At 38.4% G+C, this 18,951-nt stretch overlaps 1 protein-coding gene across 4 annotated transcripts in view; it reads left to right on the top strand.

Annotated features, from left to right (window-relative positions):
* LOC128732919 (syntaxin-binding protein 5) overlaps nt 1–18,951 on the top strand; it is a 1,693,445-nt gene that overhangs the window by 671,303 nt on the left and 1,003,191 nt on the right. For all 4 annotated transcript variants that reach the window (XM_053826374.1, XM_053826375.1, XM_053826373.1 and 1 more), the window contains one exon: nt 3,862–4,004. In XM_053826374.1, the coding sequence (XP_053682349.1) occupies nt 3,862–4,004 (143 nt within the window). The remainder of the gene's footprint in view (nt 1–3,861; nt 4,005–18,951) is intronic.

The raw sequence follows: 18,951 nt of genomic DNA, 5'->3' as shown, positions 1-18,951 counted from the left end.
CATTTCTAAGCTCTCGTATTTATTGATTGAAAAGAGCATCTATTGATGCGCAAAATTTGTTTGAAATTTGTATAAATTTATTTGTAAAAATCAACTCACTAGGGTTGTGTAACATTTCGCCGAAGACCATATCGCAGAGTACCGTTTCGCGGAATACCATTTCGCGGAAAACAATTTCGCGGAAGTACCAATACGCCGAAAACCATTTGGCGGAAAATATTGTTTCGCGGAAAACCATGTTAATAGCAAACGTTTCCTAGATGATTCAGGGCGAGCCGGCTGCAGGCAACGACGAGTGTTCGCCGGTGACCCGCCGTTGGAAGCGCCGGCCACTGAGGGGGGGGGGGGGCTGCCCCCCCCCCCCCCCCGCAGAGATCACATCTGTCTAGGTCTATTCGTTTTCCTAGGTCTACTGACCTCTAGTTAGTTTTCCCTAGCCCTCGCATCGATTTAACTTTTGTCGGCTTCTAAACCTCATAAGCGGTGGTTCTTCGCTAAATAGTACTTTCGGCGAAAATTTTTCCGCAAAATAGTACTTTCCGCAAAAATGTTTTCCGCGAAATGGTACTTTCCTTAAAATGGTTTTCCGCGAAACAATATATTCCGCGTTATGGTCATCCGCGAATTGGTTTTCCGCGAAATGGTATTCGGCGAAATGTTATACAATCGAGTTCGTATTACACTAAGAGGCTTCAAAAACTTCAGACAATTGGGATGTTTCTCACTTCTCTTGAATTTCAATGCAAATTTAAAAATTGCAAATTGTCATCACATGCACACATACATACACACATACATAAATACATACATACATACATACATACATACATACATACATACATACATACATACATACATACATACATACATACATACATACATACATACACGCATACACCACACACATTGAATACAATCAACATTTGATTGATATGTTTTAATTTCACACGTTTTAACGGTTTAATATACGGTGCTTAAGTGTTAAAGTTTGAATAACTTTTGAATGAACCGTCCGATTTTAAATAACTCGGTTTCGTTTGATAGATCTCAGCAGTAATTTTCAAATAATAATAAAATGCGTGATATTTTTCATTGACTTAATGCTTATATGTTACAAAAATATGTTTTAAATACTAATTTTTTACATTTCTTTATGTAACTTTCAAACTACAGGCCCAATCGTCATGAAATTTGAAAGTTAAGGTTTGCAACGCCCCTCTTTCATATGCAATCAATTTTGTTCAAATCGGTTAAGGGATCTATGAGGTAATGAAGTCCCTAATTTTTCGTATTTTTATACATAACTTTTGAACTAAAAGTCCGATCAGTATGAAATTTAATAGCGACCAATGAGACACCTAGACCTTTCATTTGACACTAAGAATATTAAAATTGGTCCAGCCATCTCCGAGAAAAGTGAGTGAGATTGAAAGCGTTACATACACACACACACATACACACACACATACGCACACACAGAAAATGCTCAGTTTTCAAAACTGAGTCGAATGGTATATGACATTCGGCCCGCAGGACCTTCTTTCCATTTCCGGTTTTCCAAGTGATTTCTATACCTTTATACTATATATTTATATAGTAGAAAGGCAATACTATATATTTATATAGTAGAAAGGCAAAAAGGTGGTAGTTTCCAACAACTAGTAACATCACCACATATTGTTTATAAATGACGAGTAAAGCAGGAGTGTGAGGTGATGTTAAAAAGCGCTGAATAGGTCCATTCAAGATCAATTACCCTATATCCGAAAAGACGCAAAAGTAACACTTGCATATATGGAATGGAGGAGTCTAAGGCACGCAACAAATGGCATATTTTGTGAGTTGCAATTCTTATAATATTTTTACAATCCTGAGTCGGCTCGTGTTTTTTCTCAAAATCTCAGACTTATCGAATTTGGATGTGGTTTTTAATAAGATGCTTATTAAGAACATTATCAACAAGTGCATTAAACAAATTAGTCCAATATGCTCAAACGAACGGTGGCCCATTTTTCCCCCATTTTTAAATCTTGATCTTGATGCCCCGTTGCGAACAGCTATCGTACGTTTTCTCCAACTGTAAATACCTACAATGCTTTATTCTCGTCGTCGGACTTATCTTCGAGTGAACTACAACTGAAATAGTGAAATATAAAACTGAATATGTTAAATTTGGCGTCGAAATATTTATGAAGAGAAGGTAATATCATGGAGACAAGAGAATGTCATACGAAACAGGACATCTAATGATTTGTATTTTAATTATTTGAATAAAGCAGGATTTCTCGCTGTAAATCAGGACAACTCTCGCACATTTCCTGATATTTTTTTTTTGGACGATGATTCTACAATTGATGAAGGGACGGTAAGGGAAAGTAATGAAGAAGGATTTTTTTTTCGGGAATGAAGGGGAAGGGTGGAAAGGAAGGGGGGGGGGGGGTAATAGGTAGCTATGCTTAAGGGGGCATAGTACTTTTTACACCATATTTTTTGCCTTATTTCAAATATTTTTTTCTCAATAACGCGAAAAGCGAATCGATTCGGGTTTATTGCTTGCTAAACATTGCACTTTATACTAATATTTGCAGTTTTGTTTGCATATGTGAACCTCTTCCCCTCTCCCCTACGGCTCCTTGAACATGATCATTCGAAAAAAACATGATTTGCGGTACCATGGATTGGCGCTGGGGGGCTTATCCGAATTGAAAAATTCCAAAACGACATGAAAGAATATTAAATTATCTCGTGTTTGACCCATCCTTTTTTTAAAATTCGAACACATAACAAAATGGCGGACATTCAAACATAAAAGTAAGGTTTTTAGCCGAAAAAATTGACTTTAAACATTTCTTAAAAATATAAAAATTGTAATATCGAAAAAAGGATGGGTCAAACACTAGATAATTTTGTTAGCTTTGAAGCAAAAAAAGATTCATGAGAATTGCTTCAACCGTTCTTGAGATATTTATGGTACCGACTTTCAAAACCTGATTTCGAGAAAAACGACGTTGAAGTTTTTATTCGCTGTGTAATCGCTCCAGACATGCGCGGTACAAATAGCTGTAACTTTGTCAATTTTTGGAATTCATCGAAATGACTTGAAACACATATGGTCAAAATGTTAATCTTTCGAAATAATCAATAAAAAAAAATTCGATTTTTTTAAATTGAAAAAGTACTATGCCCCCTTAACAAGTTGTCGTTGTGACTTCTATCTTTTGTCCAATGCTGGAAGGTGCATGGGTCGAACCAAGCTGTAATCAGAGATTATAACCGGATTTGAACCCACAACACCTGCCAGGGCGTGTTGCTCACTGGTACCCGTGTACCTTTGAACCACAGAGGCGCTGGACCAGTCCAGCGTGTTGTGGGTTCAAATCCGGTTATAATCTCTGATTACAGCTTGGTTCGACCCATGCACCTTCCAGCATTGGACAAAAGATAGGAGTCACAACGACAACTTGTTAAGCATAGCTACCTATTACCCCCCCCCCTCCTTTCCACCCTTCCCGTTCATTCCCGAAAAAAAAAATCCTTCTTCATTACTTTCCCTTACCGTCCCTTCATCAATTGTAGAATCATCGTTTCAAAAAAAAAATATTAATATATGCCTGACCGCATTTCAAGGTCATGACTAAAGTCACGAGTTTGGTCAATTTCCTGATAAATCAGGACGTGTAGTGTGTGGTGAAAACAGGACTAATGTAAGCAATAGGACTAAAAGTTGCGCTTCATCTCTATCTACTGCTATTTCACACCTGCAATAATCTAGTTTCACTTGACTGTTATATTCCATAAAATAATAAAAATTCCTCAAAGCTCTTAATAACGCAGTTCTACTGATTTTTATTTTTCTTTCAGTGTATCGCAACATTAAAGGTTAAAAGCGGGCCACAGAAAAAACCGCCAGGTTTTCAGGCACAATTAGTGTGTATAACACCTTGGACACATGGAACACATCCTGGACAAATTACAGCTCTAACTATCAATTCAAGCTATGGATTGTAGGTTTAGTTTAAATATTGACCATTTTGTCATATAAATATAACATTAGGTGTAACTTTATCATATTTAATGCTGTTCAATGGATCAATGAAGATAGCTAGATTTGGAGTGGAACAGCATAAAGCTCTATAATATAAAGTATGGGAATCAAAAATTCCTCGGCTTCGGCAACACTGCCATTCAATAACTAAACCAGCAGCCCAGAAATTTTAGTAAGAATGTATTGATTACAAGTTTTGTTTTTATTTTAAGATAGAAAGTTGAGTGTAGAAAAGTTAAATTCTATTTCAAACGCTGTAAAAATATATGCAGAATTCAATATAAACCCGTAAGTGCTCGTGGCAAACTATCGCTGTAGTCATTTTGTTCGATAGGTACGCACTTTGACCGTTCGATTGGTGCACCGTACTACCTCATTGCCATACTTTATATTATAAAGCTTTAGAACAGCGCGCTTCTGGCGCTATTATCTTATCATGTACTCAGTGCACCGATTTTGCTTATTTAATTGTAACACCTCAACAAAGCCAAATTCGAAAATGTTATGTATGGGGCATTTATCGAGTAAATTATTACCCATAAGATTGCTGAATTGAGTATTGCTCTATCTTAAATATCTACGGTGCACTTCAAGTTCACACCGGGGGTGCACAGAGAGCACTCTAGGTGCACACCCAGTGTGATCTGGAAGTGCGCTGTAAATACTTAAGATAGAGCAATACTTAGTTCGTCCATCTTATGGATATTAATTTACTCAATAAATGCCTTATACATAACATTTTCGAATTTCGCTTGGTTGAGGTGCACCGAGGGTAGGACAGCCTGGCTTGACACATAACGAATATACGTAGTCGCACGGAAGCTCAAAATCGGAGAAAAATCCATACCGTCATTTGGGGATACTTGCAACACTTCTATGCATCACATTTGCAGTATGGGTCATTCCACGTCAAGTGACCGAGAAAAAGTACAAACTTGTAATCGACCTTCTCGGATTTTCACAAAACTCGGCCAGATTGTTCGTTTTGGGTCAAGAGGCAAAAATCCCAAGTTTGGTGCCGATTGGACTTTCCCTCGATTTTTGGGAACCCCTCCTTTATTAGAAAAAGCATCATTTTCGTCAAATTCGCTTATTTTCTTTTGCGTATATCTTCGTAAATATTCAATTTAGAAAAAAACTCTTTTCTACATTTTCATGGAAAATCATCTGAGGAATCGGAAAAAAATATTAGTTTTTCACGGCAGCGCTGCCAAATACTTTTATTTGCGATCTGAAAACTAAATCTGTATTTTCCTCTCAATGAGTACAATTTGATCTCAAAAATTTCAACACCATCGTGTTCCTCTGACTTTTTTTACATAAGAATCACTCAAAACCACGAGTGTTCCGTCCCGTTCTCGAGATATAGCATTTTGAAACAAACAATTCGCAATTTTCAAGTAAAATCATGAACAAAATAAAATTTCCTAGCAATAAGCAAATAACAAAACAAAGAAAAATTATTCTGGTTTAATCTAAAGTAACGTTACGCTGTTGTGAAAGCACATAAACAGTATATAATACAACTAAAGTTTGTTTTTGAGCGTCTTAGCAGAATACGAAAGTTGAGTGAACGAAAAGTCAAACAAACAATTCCTAGATTCTCATGCCTTCAAGCATGTGAGATGGCTAGCAGCAGAGGTGACACAATGTCAACTGTGCAACAATACCATTCACTTGCGTAAAGCAAAATGCAAAAAAAATTATCAATGCCTAATTGCTTTTATCGAAAATCTGTATTGTATTGACGAACGTGTCATTCTTGTACGAGTCGTCGACCGATACAGTCGAATATAAGAGTATCTCCAAGTGTTATCTAGTGTGTGACAATAGTCACTGCAGCACTTATTGTGCTGTAACAATAGCTTTTGTTTGGAATCTTTTGGTCACAAAAGATTAAAATGGAATCTCGAGTACGGAAAAATACGGTGAAACTTGTGTACCCGGCTGGAAGTAAGACCCCCGCTCACCTGGAAGTATTGAAGTTTACTCTCAACGTGTTAAAAATTTCCCCGGTAAACTTGCACTCAGTCTACAAAGACGAAAACGAAAACCAGTTCTACCTCAAATTCACTGAGGAGTCGAAATTCGCCGATTTTATCAAAAATCTAGACGAAACTTACAATTTTCGCTATGATGACGGCACTGTTACGAAGGTGAGTCTAGAAATAGCAAGCCGGATCTTCAGATACGTAAGAATCTTCAGTCTTCCTCCTGAGATTGAGGACAAAGAAATCGCACACGTGCTAGGACAATTTGGCACCATCCGCCAATAAGTAAGAGAACGGTTTGCAGCAGAACATGGTGTCACCATATTCACTGGAGTACGCGGCGTTCACATGGAGGTCGCAAAGGAAATTCCGCCACATTTATACATCAGCCACTTCCGTGCCGTAATATTCTACGATGGTCTCAAGAACAAATGTTTCCGGTGCAAGGCTGAAGGTTTTTCGATCCGTGACTTTCATTATTTGCCTTAAAAATTACTACAACTAGCTCAAATCTCGGGTACTTTTTCATTTTGACGTATCTGCAAATGAGAGACTCTCTTCGTGTCTCCTCTCTTCCGCTGTTTACGGTGATACTAATGCATTTTGACACATCAGCTTTGCATGAATCGGTTGCCAGAGTCATTACCTAGCTAAATGTTTTGAAAATTTTCTTTTCAATGCATTAGTCGCGCCGTAAAAAACGGAAGAGAGGAGACACGAAGAGAATCTCTCATTTGCAGATACGTCGAAATGAAAAAGTACCCGAGAAATAGTTAAATTTTTAACAGATGCTAATACGGCTTCTAACGCCACCATCAAAGCTGTCTTTTAAAACGATGTGAAAGTACTTTAGTGCATGAAGTATCGGTTAAAAACAGTCTTAAAGCATCAATTTAACTATTTTCTTTCGTTATTGAACCATAATATTCTAGAAAAAACATGCCTTATTGCGTCTGGTTATTAAAATACGAACTTAGTTTTTTGATTTTAGTTCATACTACAAATGATCCTGGTTCGTACTATCAGCTGCAGCTAGTCACCGTTAGAGGCGCTGCGCGTTTTTTACCTTTTAACCGCACCTGCCACGCAAAACTCACATCAGATTGTACAAAAAGCACCATAATTAGGCCAAAAAAATAAAATCATATCAATTGGGTGCTTCTAATATAGGTGCATCCTTATAAAAAGTGAATTAGAGTGGCTCAAACCCAAAAAAAATGTGCGCATTAAAGTTTTATGAAACCTTCAGAAGAGTTTTTTGACATTAATAGTTCTATCGTCCGGTGGTGTTCAAATTTTGATTAATTCCCCTAAAAGTTACATAAAAATTTATTTTTCTCCAGTTGCAATATAATGCATTGATGTGTTTTGCACAATTTTAGAATATATTATTACAAGAAATTTGACTGAAGACAGTAGCCTTCTATCTTTTCAGCGAAGATAAAAAAATCCTATTCCATATACATACAACAATTTATAATTTCAAAAAGTTGTCTTATATCGAAACATGATTTATTCAAAAAAAATTTGCATTAGCAGTTGCCAAATTAGCTGTGTTGTGTGTTTACGTTTTCGAACTATTTGTTAGTTTTTGAGCTATTAAATTTTTACAATATTTAGGATTATTTTTAAATAATGAACTTCTTCATGGCCGCTTTTGGAATGGAAAATTGGCCCTGGTATCGTTATCAATTATGTCAAAGGAGTTTGTCTTATATCGAGGCAAAAATTGTTTTATATGGAAATTTCTCATACATTGTTGGGCACCGCTAATTCGCCAATTCGCTAACCGACCAATCGAGAAACGCTAGTTATACTTTATAATTGAGTGGCATAGAGGAAAGGGGTGTAAGTGACAAAAAGTGAATTTCGAGAAAATCAGCTCCAAAGTTAACATCATCTAGAAAATTCGTCAGGTCAAATAATACAAAACTAATGACGCACTATGGTTGTGTTAACATTTCTTTATTAAATTCTATTGAAATCTTGGAAAAGCACTTTGATTTTCGGAATTTATAAGACATTTTTGAAAATGTTATTTGCACTTACACCCCTTGTTCCGGATCGTCGTTAGGGGGGCCGATTACCAACGGGACTGGACGTCTTCACACTAAAATAAAACGCGAGATTTATCTTACGGCAACCATCCGCCAACAGCGGTGGTTGCTAGTGCACTGTCTGTATTCTCTATTGCTATTTATTATTCGCCTTTTATATACTTGCGGTAAATAGATTTATTACATGGTCAGAATAATAGCCATTGTGCATCACCGTTCAGTTGAACGGACAATAGCGTTTTGTGACTAGCTTCGGCTGGACAATAGACGCTAACTGCGATGGATTACAATGCGGCTTTCTGCCGCAACACCCCTTTCCTTCTAAGTTATGCACTTGTATCCCTTTCATTCCAAGCGATTATAAGGAATTACTACTTAGAGTGAAAAAGGCGCAAGTGCATATCTTGGAATCATATTACAATCATCTTCATTGAAAGGTAGGTTAGTGGGCAGGCGGTAGCAGTTCAGGATTTTCTCGCTACGTGGTGCTAGTGTATATGTAATATTCTTGTATAGTCTGTATCTTACGCTACTAACTATTTAGAAAGTTGCAATCTTCGGGAAAGTTGTTTAAATGACTGTCATCTCGGAGATGGCACTGAAAATAGTTCAGAATATTCTCAACGTGCGGCGCTAGTGTGTCGTAGATCCGTCTGCCCCGATCTACTTTTTCACTTAGCCGCTCTTATGGTGGCGTTACACCAAATCAAAAGGATTCAATATCGTACGGACAACTTAGCAGGCTGATTAGAAGAACAGTGGAATGGATTTCTTTTTCTGGTGTCCGGGGTGTCTGCGCACAGATCCCAGATCAAAAATGAAATGTCCACTCGGACTGATCTAAGTTACTGCTCGGTTTATTGGTTGAAACTTGCCCTTTTATACTGGATTATCCCTTAGCTAGCACAATCGGTCAAATACCAATATTCAATATCATTGCTTCCAAAATATTCAATGTTTATCAACATTGGCAGCTATTGTACTGAATCGTACTTTGTTTTTGTTTTGGACCGCGCCTCGCCTGTGTGATGCCAGTGGCGCGTGCCGGTTCGGAGCTGGAGCAAATGCGCACCAGCAGCGATGAGTCACATCGTCATCGCTGCGAGTGGCGTCGTTCACTCCGCATCATAAACGCACATGCAGCATAACGCGGCTACATGCATCACACAGCAGCGGGCGTAAACCACTCGTAAATAAATAGCGGTTTACTGTGTACTGTTTATAGTACACGGAGAGTGTGTATAGCACACCTCCCCTTTTAAAAAGAATGATGTATAGAATAGGAATCATTCCAATAGCTGTCTATGTTTTACAATTTTAATTGATCTCTATTGTGTTTGTATGTAATGTTTCTATTTCTTTTCTTTTTGTTTAGTAAATATGATAGTTTTACAAAATTTGAATTCTCTTCCAGTAGTATTTGTAACATCTAACACTTCGTAACAAAAAAAAAAAATTTTTTATACACTTCTTAATTTAACACTTCTTAGTCTCTTTGTAACTTTCATTTCACAAATTGTTACTTAATTTGGTTTCAAATAAGGCTTATACAAATTTGGAAAAAAGTTTATGTCACCCCCCCCCCCCCCTGCAAAATTTTTCGAAATTTAAAGGGGCAAAAAAATAAAGTTCAATAATGTTGCATTCTTTAATGGTAAGCAGATTTGTACAATTCAACAAGCTTACATCTCTAAATTACCGAATTCGTGCAAAGTTGAAGTAATATCCTACAACATCTAAGCTTTATGATTCCTGCTACAGGGACTATTGTGCTTAACCTTTAAGTTCCGATACCGAAAATTGGGGTGCTTGGAATTAGACTTTTGACTCCATTTACTACGAATTAGATTGAGGCATCAATCAACTAAACAATGTATTGGTGAAACTCTCCCACTTTTGACGGAGATATTCCGAATTACTGTGGGATTATATTTTGTTGTCATAGATAGTAGATACGATTAAAATAGAAATACAACAAATTACACACTCCGAAACATCAGCTTTCGGTGCTTTCAGGACTCCAAATTGATCGTTTTATTCCGTAGTGTCAAAGTACCTACCCTAATTTTGGATGTTTTACCTTTGTTATACTATATAACAAAGGTTTAGAAATTGGTCGAAAAACACGAAATAGATCCAAGGCCCGGAGGGCCGAGTCACATATAACAATCAATAGGGTTCGACGAACCGAGCAATGTCTGTGTGTGTGTATGTATGTGTGTATGTGTGTATGTGTGTATGTGTGTATGTGTGTATGTGTGTTCGCTCCGAATTTTCAATCGCCTGTTACTCGGAGATGGCTGAAGCGATTCGACCGCTTTTACTCTTGGTTAAAAGGTATTATTGCCTAGTATATCACTATTAAATTGTTTCGTGGTCTGACTTTTCGTTTAAAAGTTATAAGCAGAAATGTGAAAATTACGTGACACGATTTTCTCCGGAACCACGCAACCAATTTTAACGATCTTAGTACCAAACGAAAGTTTTATTGAAAATGGACAAGCAGTTTAAAAGTTAGCCTTAAAAAACCTGTTTTGACAAGGTACAAATGAACGCCTGTTTCTCAGAGATGGCCAAACCGATTGAGGCGCTATTAGTTTCATTTGGTAGGTAATATAGCCGGATAGATCACTATTGAATGGTTTTTTGATTGGACGTTTAATTCGAAAGTTATGAGCAGTTGAATACACCACACCAAAATTAACTATAATTTATAATGTTTTTAACCAAGATAATTTACCTAATTTCAATTATTTTAATATCAAACGAGAGGTTTTGACACTACGAATATATATATACTCAACGAGAAGGCTACCCCGACGAGATAGTCCGACTTACCAAAAACCAAAACGATGCAGATAGGCTCATCCCCAAAAATAGCCAACTGTACAAGCTATCACCCTGGCTGGATGACCGCGGAGTAATGCGGATGCGTAGTAGAATATCTGCCTGCGATTACGTTACCGAAGAAACAAAACGACCGGTAATCCTTCCCGTACACCCTGTGACCACCCTGTTGATTACCCACTACCACGAAAAATTCAATCATCAAAACCATGACACTGTCGTGAACGAACTACGTCAACGATACGTCATTCCTCGCATTCGCGTTCAGTACGCCACCGTCAGAAAATACTGCCAAAGATGCAAAAACGAATCCACGGTCCCACAACCTCCAATTATGGCCGACCTTCCCGCGGAAAGGTTGGCAGCTTACACACAGCCCTTCACCCACGTGGGCGTAGACTACTTCGGGCCTATGGAGATCGTAATAGGCCGAAGAACGGAGAAGAGGTGGGGAATGATTGTTATCTGTCTCACGGTGCGAGCGATTCACATAGAATTGGTCAACTCGCTAAGCACCAACTCGTGCATAATTGCACTCCGAAGCTTTATCATTCGTCGCGGTACTCCAAGAACGATTAGAAGCGACCGGGGAACCAACTTCATTGGCGCTAGTCGAGAACTCCAGAAGCTTCAGGATGCAGTTGACTACGACCAAATTAGCAGCAACTTCGTAACCGCTGAGACGAGTTGGCACTTCAACCCGCCTCTGGCTCCCCACATGGGCGGTAGCTGGGAGCGGCTGATTCGAAGTGTGAAGAAAAACTTAATGGCCATCTGCCTTCTGACGAAACCATCCGAAGAAATATTGAGGAGTATGCTCACGGAGGTGGAAGCTACACTTAATTCCCGACCGCTCACCCATGTGCCCATCGATGAGGATTCGTCACCAGCACTCACACCGAATGACTTTCTAGTGGGGTCGTCCGATGGTTCGAAACCCTTTACTTCTCTGGATGACAGCGGAGCCCTCCTGAAACAAAACTGGCGTACATCCCAAGCGCTGGCCAACCAGTTTTGGAAGCGCTGGTTATCCGACTACCTTCCCGACATCACAAAACGGACGAAATGGTTCGTCGATACGAAGCCGATTGCGCTAGACGACGTAGTGGTCATCGTAGACTCCAACCTACCCAGGAACTGTTGGCCGAAAGGTAAGGTCATCGCAACTCATCCCAGCAAGGACGGTCGAATCCGATCAGCGACAGTTAGAACTGCGAGCGGCATCTACGATCGCCCTGTAACAAAACTGGCGGTTCTGGACGTTCGACGCGGAAGAGAGCAAGGCGAACAGGCGTTCGGCTTACCCGGGGGGAGTGTTGGCCATCCCTGGTTGACCTCGCATCTCACTATAAAATAGCCCCCTCGATTAGTCGATCAACCTCGCAACGAAATCGATGCTATAGGCAGCTGTCAGTGACGACGAGGAGGTCTGTCATCATTCTGGTGAGTCATCATAACAGAGGCGATCGTAGAAGATAAGTCTAGTGCACGAAACCTTTTGCGACCATCCAGTGTAGTATTAATTTTGCTGCTAATATTGGCTTATATCTAAATTGCTTAACTAAATACTTAATATTAATTGGTAGCCTACGCAGTGAGTACCTTTATATACAACTAGCTGATCCGACAAACTTCGTATTGCCACAAATTAACCTGTGTTGTACATAAATCATGAATCTCGGATGATCTTTGTCACTTCTCGAGTTTTGCAAGCCCCCCAGTGGGCGGCGCTTCCGACGGCGGGTCACCGGCAACACTCGCGACCGGCTCGTCCTGAATGATCTAGTGTTACTATAGATAGTTTTTGTGGTCTTGTTATTGATTAATGTTTTATGGAAGAGTCTCGAATTTCTCGAGTTGGATTAGTTTTTGAGTTTCGCAAAAATTTCTGTTTTATTTGTATGAGAGTCCATATCCCCCTACCACAGGGGTGAGAGGTCTCTAACTATCATAAAATAAATTCAAGACTCAAAAATCTCCTATATGCTAAATTTGGTTCCATTTGCTTGATTAGTACTCAAATTATAAGGAAATTTGTATTTCATTTGTATGGGAGCCCACCCTCTTAAAAGGGAAAGGGGTCGTAATACACCACAGAAAAAAAATTCTGCCATCTAAAACTCTCACATGCCAAATATGGTTCCATTTGCTTGATTAGTTCTAAAGTTATGAGCAAATTTGTATTTCGTTTGAATGGGAGCCCCCCCCCCACTCCTAAAAAGGTAAGAAGTCCTAATTCATCATGGGAAAAATGGTTGCCTCCAAAAACACCCACATGCCAAATATGGTTCCATTTGCTTGATTAGTTCTCGAATTATGAGAAAATTTGTATTTCATTTGTGTAGAAGCCCCCCCTCTTGAAGTGTGGAAGGATCCTAATTCACCGTAGAAAATATTTTTGCCTCCAAAAACCTCCACATGCCGAATTTGGTTCTATTTGCTTGATTAGTTCTCGAGTTATGGGGAAATTTGTATTTCATTTGTATTGGAGCCCCCCCTCCTAATGTGGGAAGAGGTCCTAATTCATCACAGAAAAAAATCTTGCCTCCAAAAACACCTACACGCCAAATTTGGTTCTATTTGCTGGATTAGTTCTCGAGTTATGAGGAAATTTGTATTTCGTTTGTATAGGACCCCCCCTCTTAAAGTGGGGAGGGGTCCCAATTCATCATTGAAAAAAAAATTGTCTCCAAAAACACACACATGCCAAATTTGGTTCAATTCGCTTGATTAGTTCTCGAGTTATGATGAAATTTGTATTTCGTTTGTACAGGAGCCCCTCCTCTTAAAGTGGGGAGGGGTCCTAATTCACCATAGAAAATTTTCTTGCTCTCGAAAACCTTCATATGCCAAATTTGGTTGCATTTGCTTGATTAGTTCTCGAGTTATGAGGAAATTTGTATGGAAGTCCCCCCTCTTAAAGGGGATAGGAGTTATAATTCCTCTTATAAAGAGGGGAGGGGTCTCAATTCACCATAGAATAAATTCTTGTCACCAAAAAAAACACCCACATGCCAAATGTTGTTCTATTTGCTTGATTAGTTGTCGAGTTAGGAGGAAATTTGTATTTCATTTGTACAGGAGCCCCCCCTCTTAGAGTGGGGAGGGGTCCTAATTCACCGTAGAAAATTTTCTTGCCCTCGAAAACCTTCACATGCCAAAGTTGGTTCCATTTGCTTGATTAGTTCTCGAGTTATGAGGAAATTTGTATGGAAGCCCCCCCTCTTAAAGGGGAGAGGAGTTACAGTTCTCCTTATAAAGAGGGAGGGGTTTCAATTTACCATAGAATAAATTCTTGTCACCGAAAACACCCACATGCCAAATTTGGTTCTATTTGCTTGATTAGTTCTCGAGTTATGAGGAAATTTGTATTTCATTTGTATAGGAGCCCCCCCTCCTAAAGTGGGGAGAGGTTCTTATTCATCATAGAAAACATTCTTGCCTCCAAAAACACCTACATGCCAAATTTGGTTCCATTTGCTGGATTAGCTCTCGAGTTATAAGGAAATTTGTATTTCGTTTGTATAGGAGCCCCCCCCCCCCCTCTTAAAGTGGGGAGGGGTCCCAATTCATCATAGAAAAAAAATTTGTCTTCAAAAACACACACATGCCAAATTTGGTTCCATTTGCTTGATTAGTTCTCGAGTTATGAGGAAATTGGTATTTCATTTGTACGGGAGCCCCCCTCTTAAAGTGAGGAGGGGTCCTAATTCAACATAGAAAATTTTCTTGCCCTCGAAAATCTTCACATGCCAAATTTGGTTCCATTTGCTTGATTAGTTTTCGAGTTATGAGGAAATTTGTATGGAAACCCCCCCTCTTAAAGGGGAGAGGAGTTATAATTCCCCTTATAAAGAGGGGAGGGGTCTCAAATTACCCTAGAATAAATTCTTGTCACCGAAAACACCCACATGCCAAATTTGGTTCTATTTGCTTAATTAGTTCTCGAGTTATGCAGAAATTTGTGTTTCATTTGTATGGGAGCCCCCCCTCTTAGTGGGGGGAGGGGTCTCTAACCATCACTAAAACCTTTCCTGGCCCCAAAAACCTCTACATGCAAATTTTCACGCCGATTGGTTCAGTAGTTTTTGATTCTATAAGGAACACAGGACAGACAGACAGAAATCCTTCTCTATAGGTATAGATTAAACTTATCGCTATACTAAACTAGGACGTTGTAATTATAGAGTGCTATTGCTAAAGTACATAACCTGAACACAAAAGTACGGTAGCGTTTGGGTTCCAGTTTGCGAAGATACAAATATAAAAAATAGAGAAGGGGACTAAACGTGAGTAGACAGAGACCTCAAACTACAACGCTACACTTCACAACATCACAACAAACCTACAATGTTACAAATTCATCGAATGCACAAGAAAACACATCACAAAATAAATATGATTCACACTTATAGCTATATACAACTTATGATCAAACACATTAAAATTAGTAAAACTAGCATGTACTTAATTTACAGGAATATTATAATATCCCTACAAATCCGTATCTGATTTTGATATTATAGTAGCGGAAGAAATCCCCCTCTGTTGTTGCCGTTTGCAACATTTTATAAAATAGAATGCAACATTTTATAAAGTAGAGTGAAAATTGTCATTTGCACTGTTAGGGCTGTTTGCACTGTTGGGATTTTGAATACGTGTTTATTCCGTGTTAAAATACGTTTTAATTAAGTCCGTGCAAACCCTCATGTAACAGAAATTTCCTGTGTTCCGGTGATACCAAATTTTACTGCTAATTTTGGATACAAGTGAACTAATCGTGGAATATATATATTCCTACAACGGTGGAGCTAAAGCCATTATTGTTGCTGCTGTGCTTTGTCTCTGTGAGCTTCTCTGTGGGCGAAGTGCCCCGCCGCGCCGAACGGCGCGCGCGCCAAAATAACTACAGTAATATGCAGTGCTTGTGTGCAGAAAATCTCATCAGAAAATGATCGCGTTTATTGTTTTGGAAATTGTGACCAAATCCTCCACCAAAAATGTACGGATCTCAGTGCCGCTGGTGCAAAAGCGCTGCTAGAAAACTGCTTTGAAGTACATCTGTCACGGATGTCGCAAAAAACAAACCTGCTTGAACGACTTAGTTAAAAAATGCTCGGAGATTATGGAGCAAATAAAATCGCTTACTACTGTTGTGGCTAATTTTGATTCAAAATTAAAAACTGACAAGGAAACATCACTATCGGTCACAGGCGTACAGCTCAACCAAATACACCATGGTGTAGTCCTGTCGATCCAGAACATCACTGCACTGGTCGTATAGGTGTAGCCTATGGAACTTTTTTGAGAAAACTTAACTTGAAATTTGTATGATAATTTGGCTTAATGGAGGCGCATGGTACGTTGTGAATATTCAGAACATTAGAGTAACAAAACAAAAAGAAACGTTATTTTATGAAAAAGAATGATTTGATTACGCAACAATTATTTCTAAAATATCTTTTTAATCCACCTGAACGTGTTATTAAACTTTTCTCCTACCTATGATACGTTAATTGCGGTGTAAGTTATTCATTAACGATACAGGACGGAAATTTCTCTCTATTTGACTATATACGGTGGCATCATTAAGCAAACCTTCAGCAATATTTCGAATACTTTTGCTGATAGATAACCAAATGAAGCTTTCTTTTTTACCCTTTCTTTGTTATGTGTGTATGTTTTCCAACAAACAAAGTTTATGATAATTTTTATGCGCCAAACTTTGTTTACTGTGTTGCCTTAATCATTATTATTATACATGATGACAAGGAATATGCAACACAATTATAAACTACTCAAAGTTTATCAAAGGTGTGGTCTTGCACATATAATTAAATATCGTAAATACCAAGTTTCTCCTTTAAGCGGCCATGCATCAAAAGACTTTGTGTACGCAGGACACTATTAGTTACGCAGCCATACAATATATCAAGATATAAGGATTGCTGATGTGCGACTGTATAGGTGTTGTTGCCATCGCGAAACGATTTCACTACGAGAAAAAAATCCAAATAAAAAGTATCTTGCAATGTTGTACGAGAAACTGAAAGAGTTAAAAATGAGTACGAAGGTTCCTAACGATATAACCGTTTTTGGCAAAGTAGAAAGTAAGTATATCTTCCGAATAAAACCAAAACTGTGCGTAGATTGATGGATGGAAACTTAAAATGATATGTGAAATTCCTAATCATTAGTAACTTAACAGAAATCAGTGCCACGAAAGATGTTTTATTATATTTTGAGTCGTATGTATAGCTTTAATTCCGAAACTATCCAATATAAACGGAATCTCACTTCAGTCAAATTAAAAGTGCACCGATATTTTAAATAAACATGATTCAGTTTTACAGATTTGTTGCGAAAAGAAGTGGACAAGGTACAAATGAGTCAATTCATTGGCGTTGAATGTGATTCTGACGAAGAGTTTCAAGAGGATGACTCGGATGTAGAATATTACAGTGATGATGGTTATACGCGTAGAATGGTTGATTACGACCTCGATAAAATGTTTGAAATCATTCAATGCCGCGATTTCAAAAAATGGAGCATGTCACATATTCATAACCGATTCAAATTGATTCATACAGGCGAAGCTGGTCGAAAACAGCTCTCTCGGTAAATAATGATATTATAAATTTGATTTCACGAAAATTTTCCTTATTTTTTATTCGATATGCGTCCAGTATGCGTGACTATGTTAAAAGAGGTTTAGTTAGCAATCGTGTTGAATATGATAAATTAAGAAACGAAGTATGGAATGAGGTATATTCTTTAGATAAGGAGGGGGTTGTCCTGCACGATAATGATATTCAACAAATTGCAATGGTTAAAGCAAGGAATAGAGGATTATATAACTTCAAGGTGTGTGAGCATAAAGTTTAATCTCCCTTCTTCAAAATATACCTATTCTTTGATTTTACGTGCGTAGGCGAGTGCAGGTTGGATCTATTATTTTAAGAAAAAGCACAACATTGTTGATCGTCATGTTGACAAAGTTTCCGTATCCACGCCATACGAAGATGAATTAAAATAGAGAAATTTGATAGAAAAATTCAAAGCAGATGCGTTACCGTTGATAAAAACTTACGAACTGAAAAAGGTATTACAGTACAAACAATTATAATTTATGTTTTCAGAATTACCCAATAAATTCTACATTCCGTCAGGTCTGGAACGCAGATCAAATGGGATTGTAGTTAGAAATACCACCAGCTCGCACGTTGACCATTCGTGGTACAAAAAAAATTGTCAGAAAAGTTCAGCGTATAAATGCCACTACCCATAGCTACACCGTTCATATTCAAATAAATGCAGCTGGTAAATTAGCTCCCAAACTACCTGTCGTTTTATATGAGCCAGCAGGTTTGCCGAAAAGAGCCAGAGAGTCGATTGAAAACTATCCAAATTTGCAAATATACTCCAGCAAATCAGGTTTGATGGGTAGCAAAATAGCCAAGCAATGGATGAAGGAGGTATTTTTGGACATAGTTGAAGACGACAGCGTTTTAATAATTGATTCCTCGTCCGGTTATAAACAAATGATGGAGTTACCGCAAATCGCTCAGAAAAAATTGAAAATTATTCTACTACCGCCTGGCTCAACCTCGGTTTTGCAACCGGCAGATGTTTATTTTAATCGGCCATTTAAGGATCTCATACGAAAAGTATGCAATAAAATTCGATGGCAGCACAATGATTTTGTCTTGGGAAAGCGGGAAAACATCTTGGCAATTCTGGACATGCTTTGGTACCAATGTAATGCTTCAAGGTTTGACAGTTTTTTGAAATATTCATGGTACCGAGCCGGCTTCATCGATGAGCATCCACGTGAATTCGAAACACCAGCGCAATTTTGTCTTGGCTTCCCAGGATACGCAACATGTGAAAAAGAAACTTGTACAAATTATGCCTTTTTAAGATGTTCTCATTGTGAGTTACACTACTGCTTCATTGATGCGCTCAAACATCGGGATGTGAGTTTCCTAGTGTAATTTGCGGTGACAGCAGT

The sequence above is a fragment of the Sabethes cyaneus genome, chromosome 1 (assembly GCF_943734655.1).
Source record: "Sabethes cyaneus chromosome 1, idSabCyanKW18_F2, whole genome shotgun sequence".
Classification (NCBI taxonomy): Eukaryota; Metazoa; Arthropoda; class Insecta; order Diptera; family Culicidae; genus Sabethes; species Sabethes cyaneus.
This window is presented reverse-complemented; position numbering and strand designations above follow the sequence as displayed.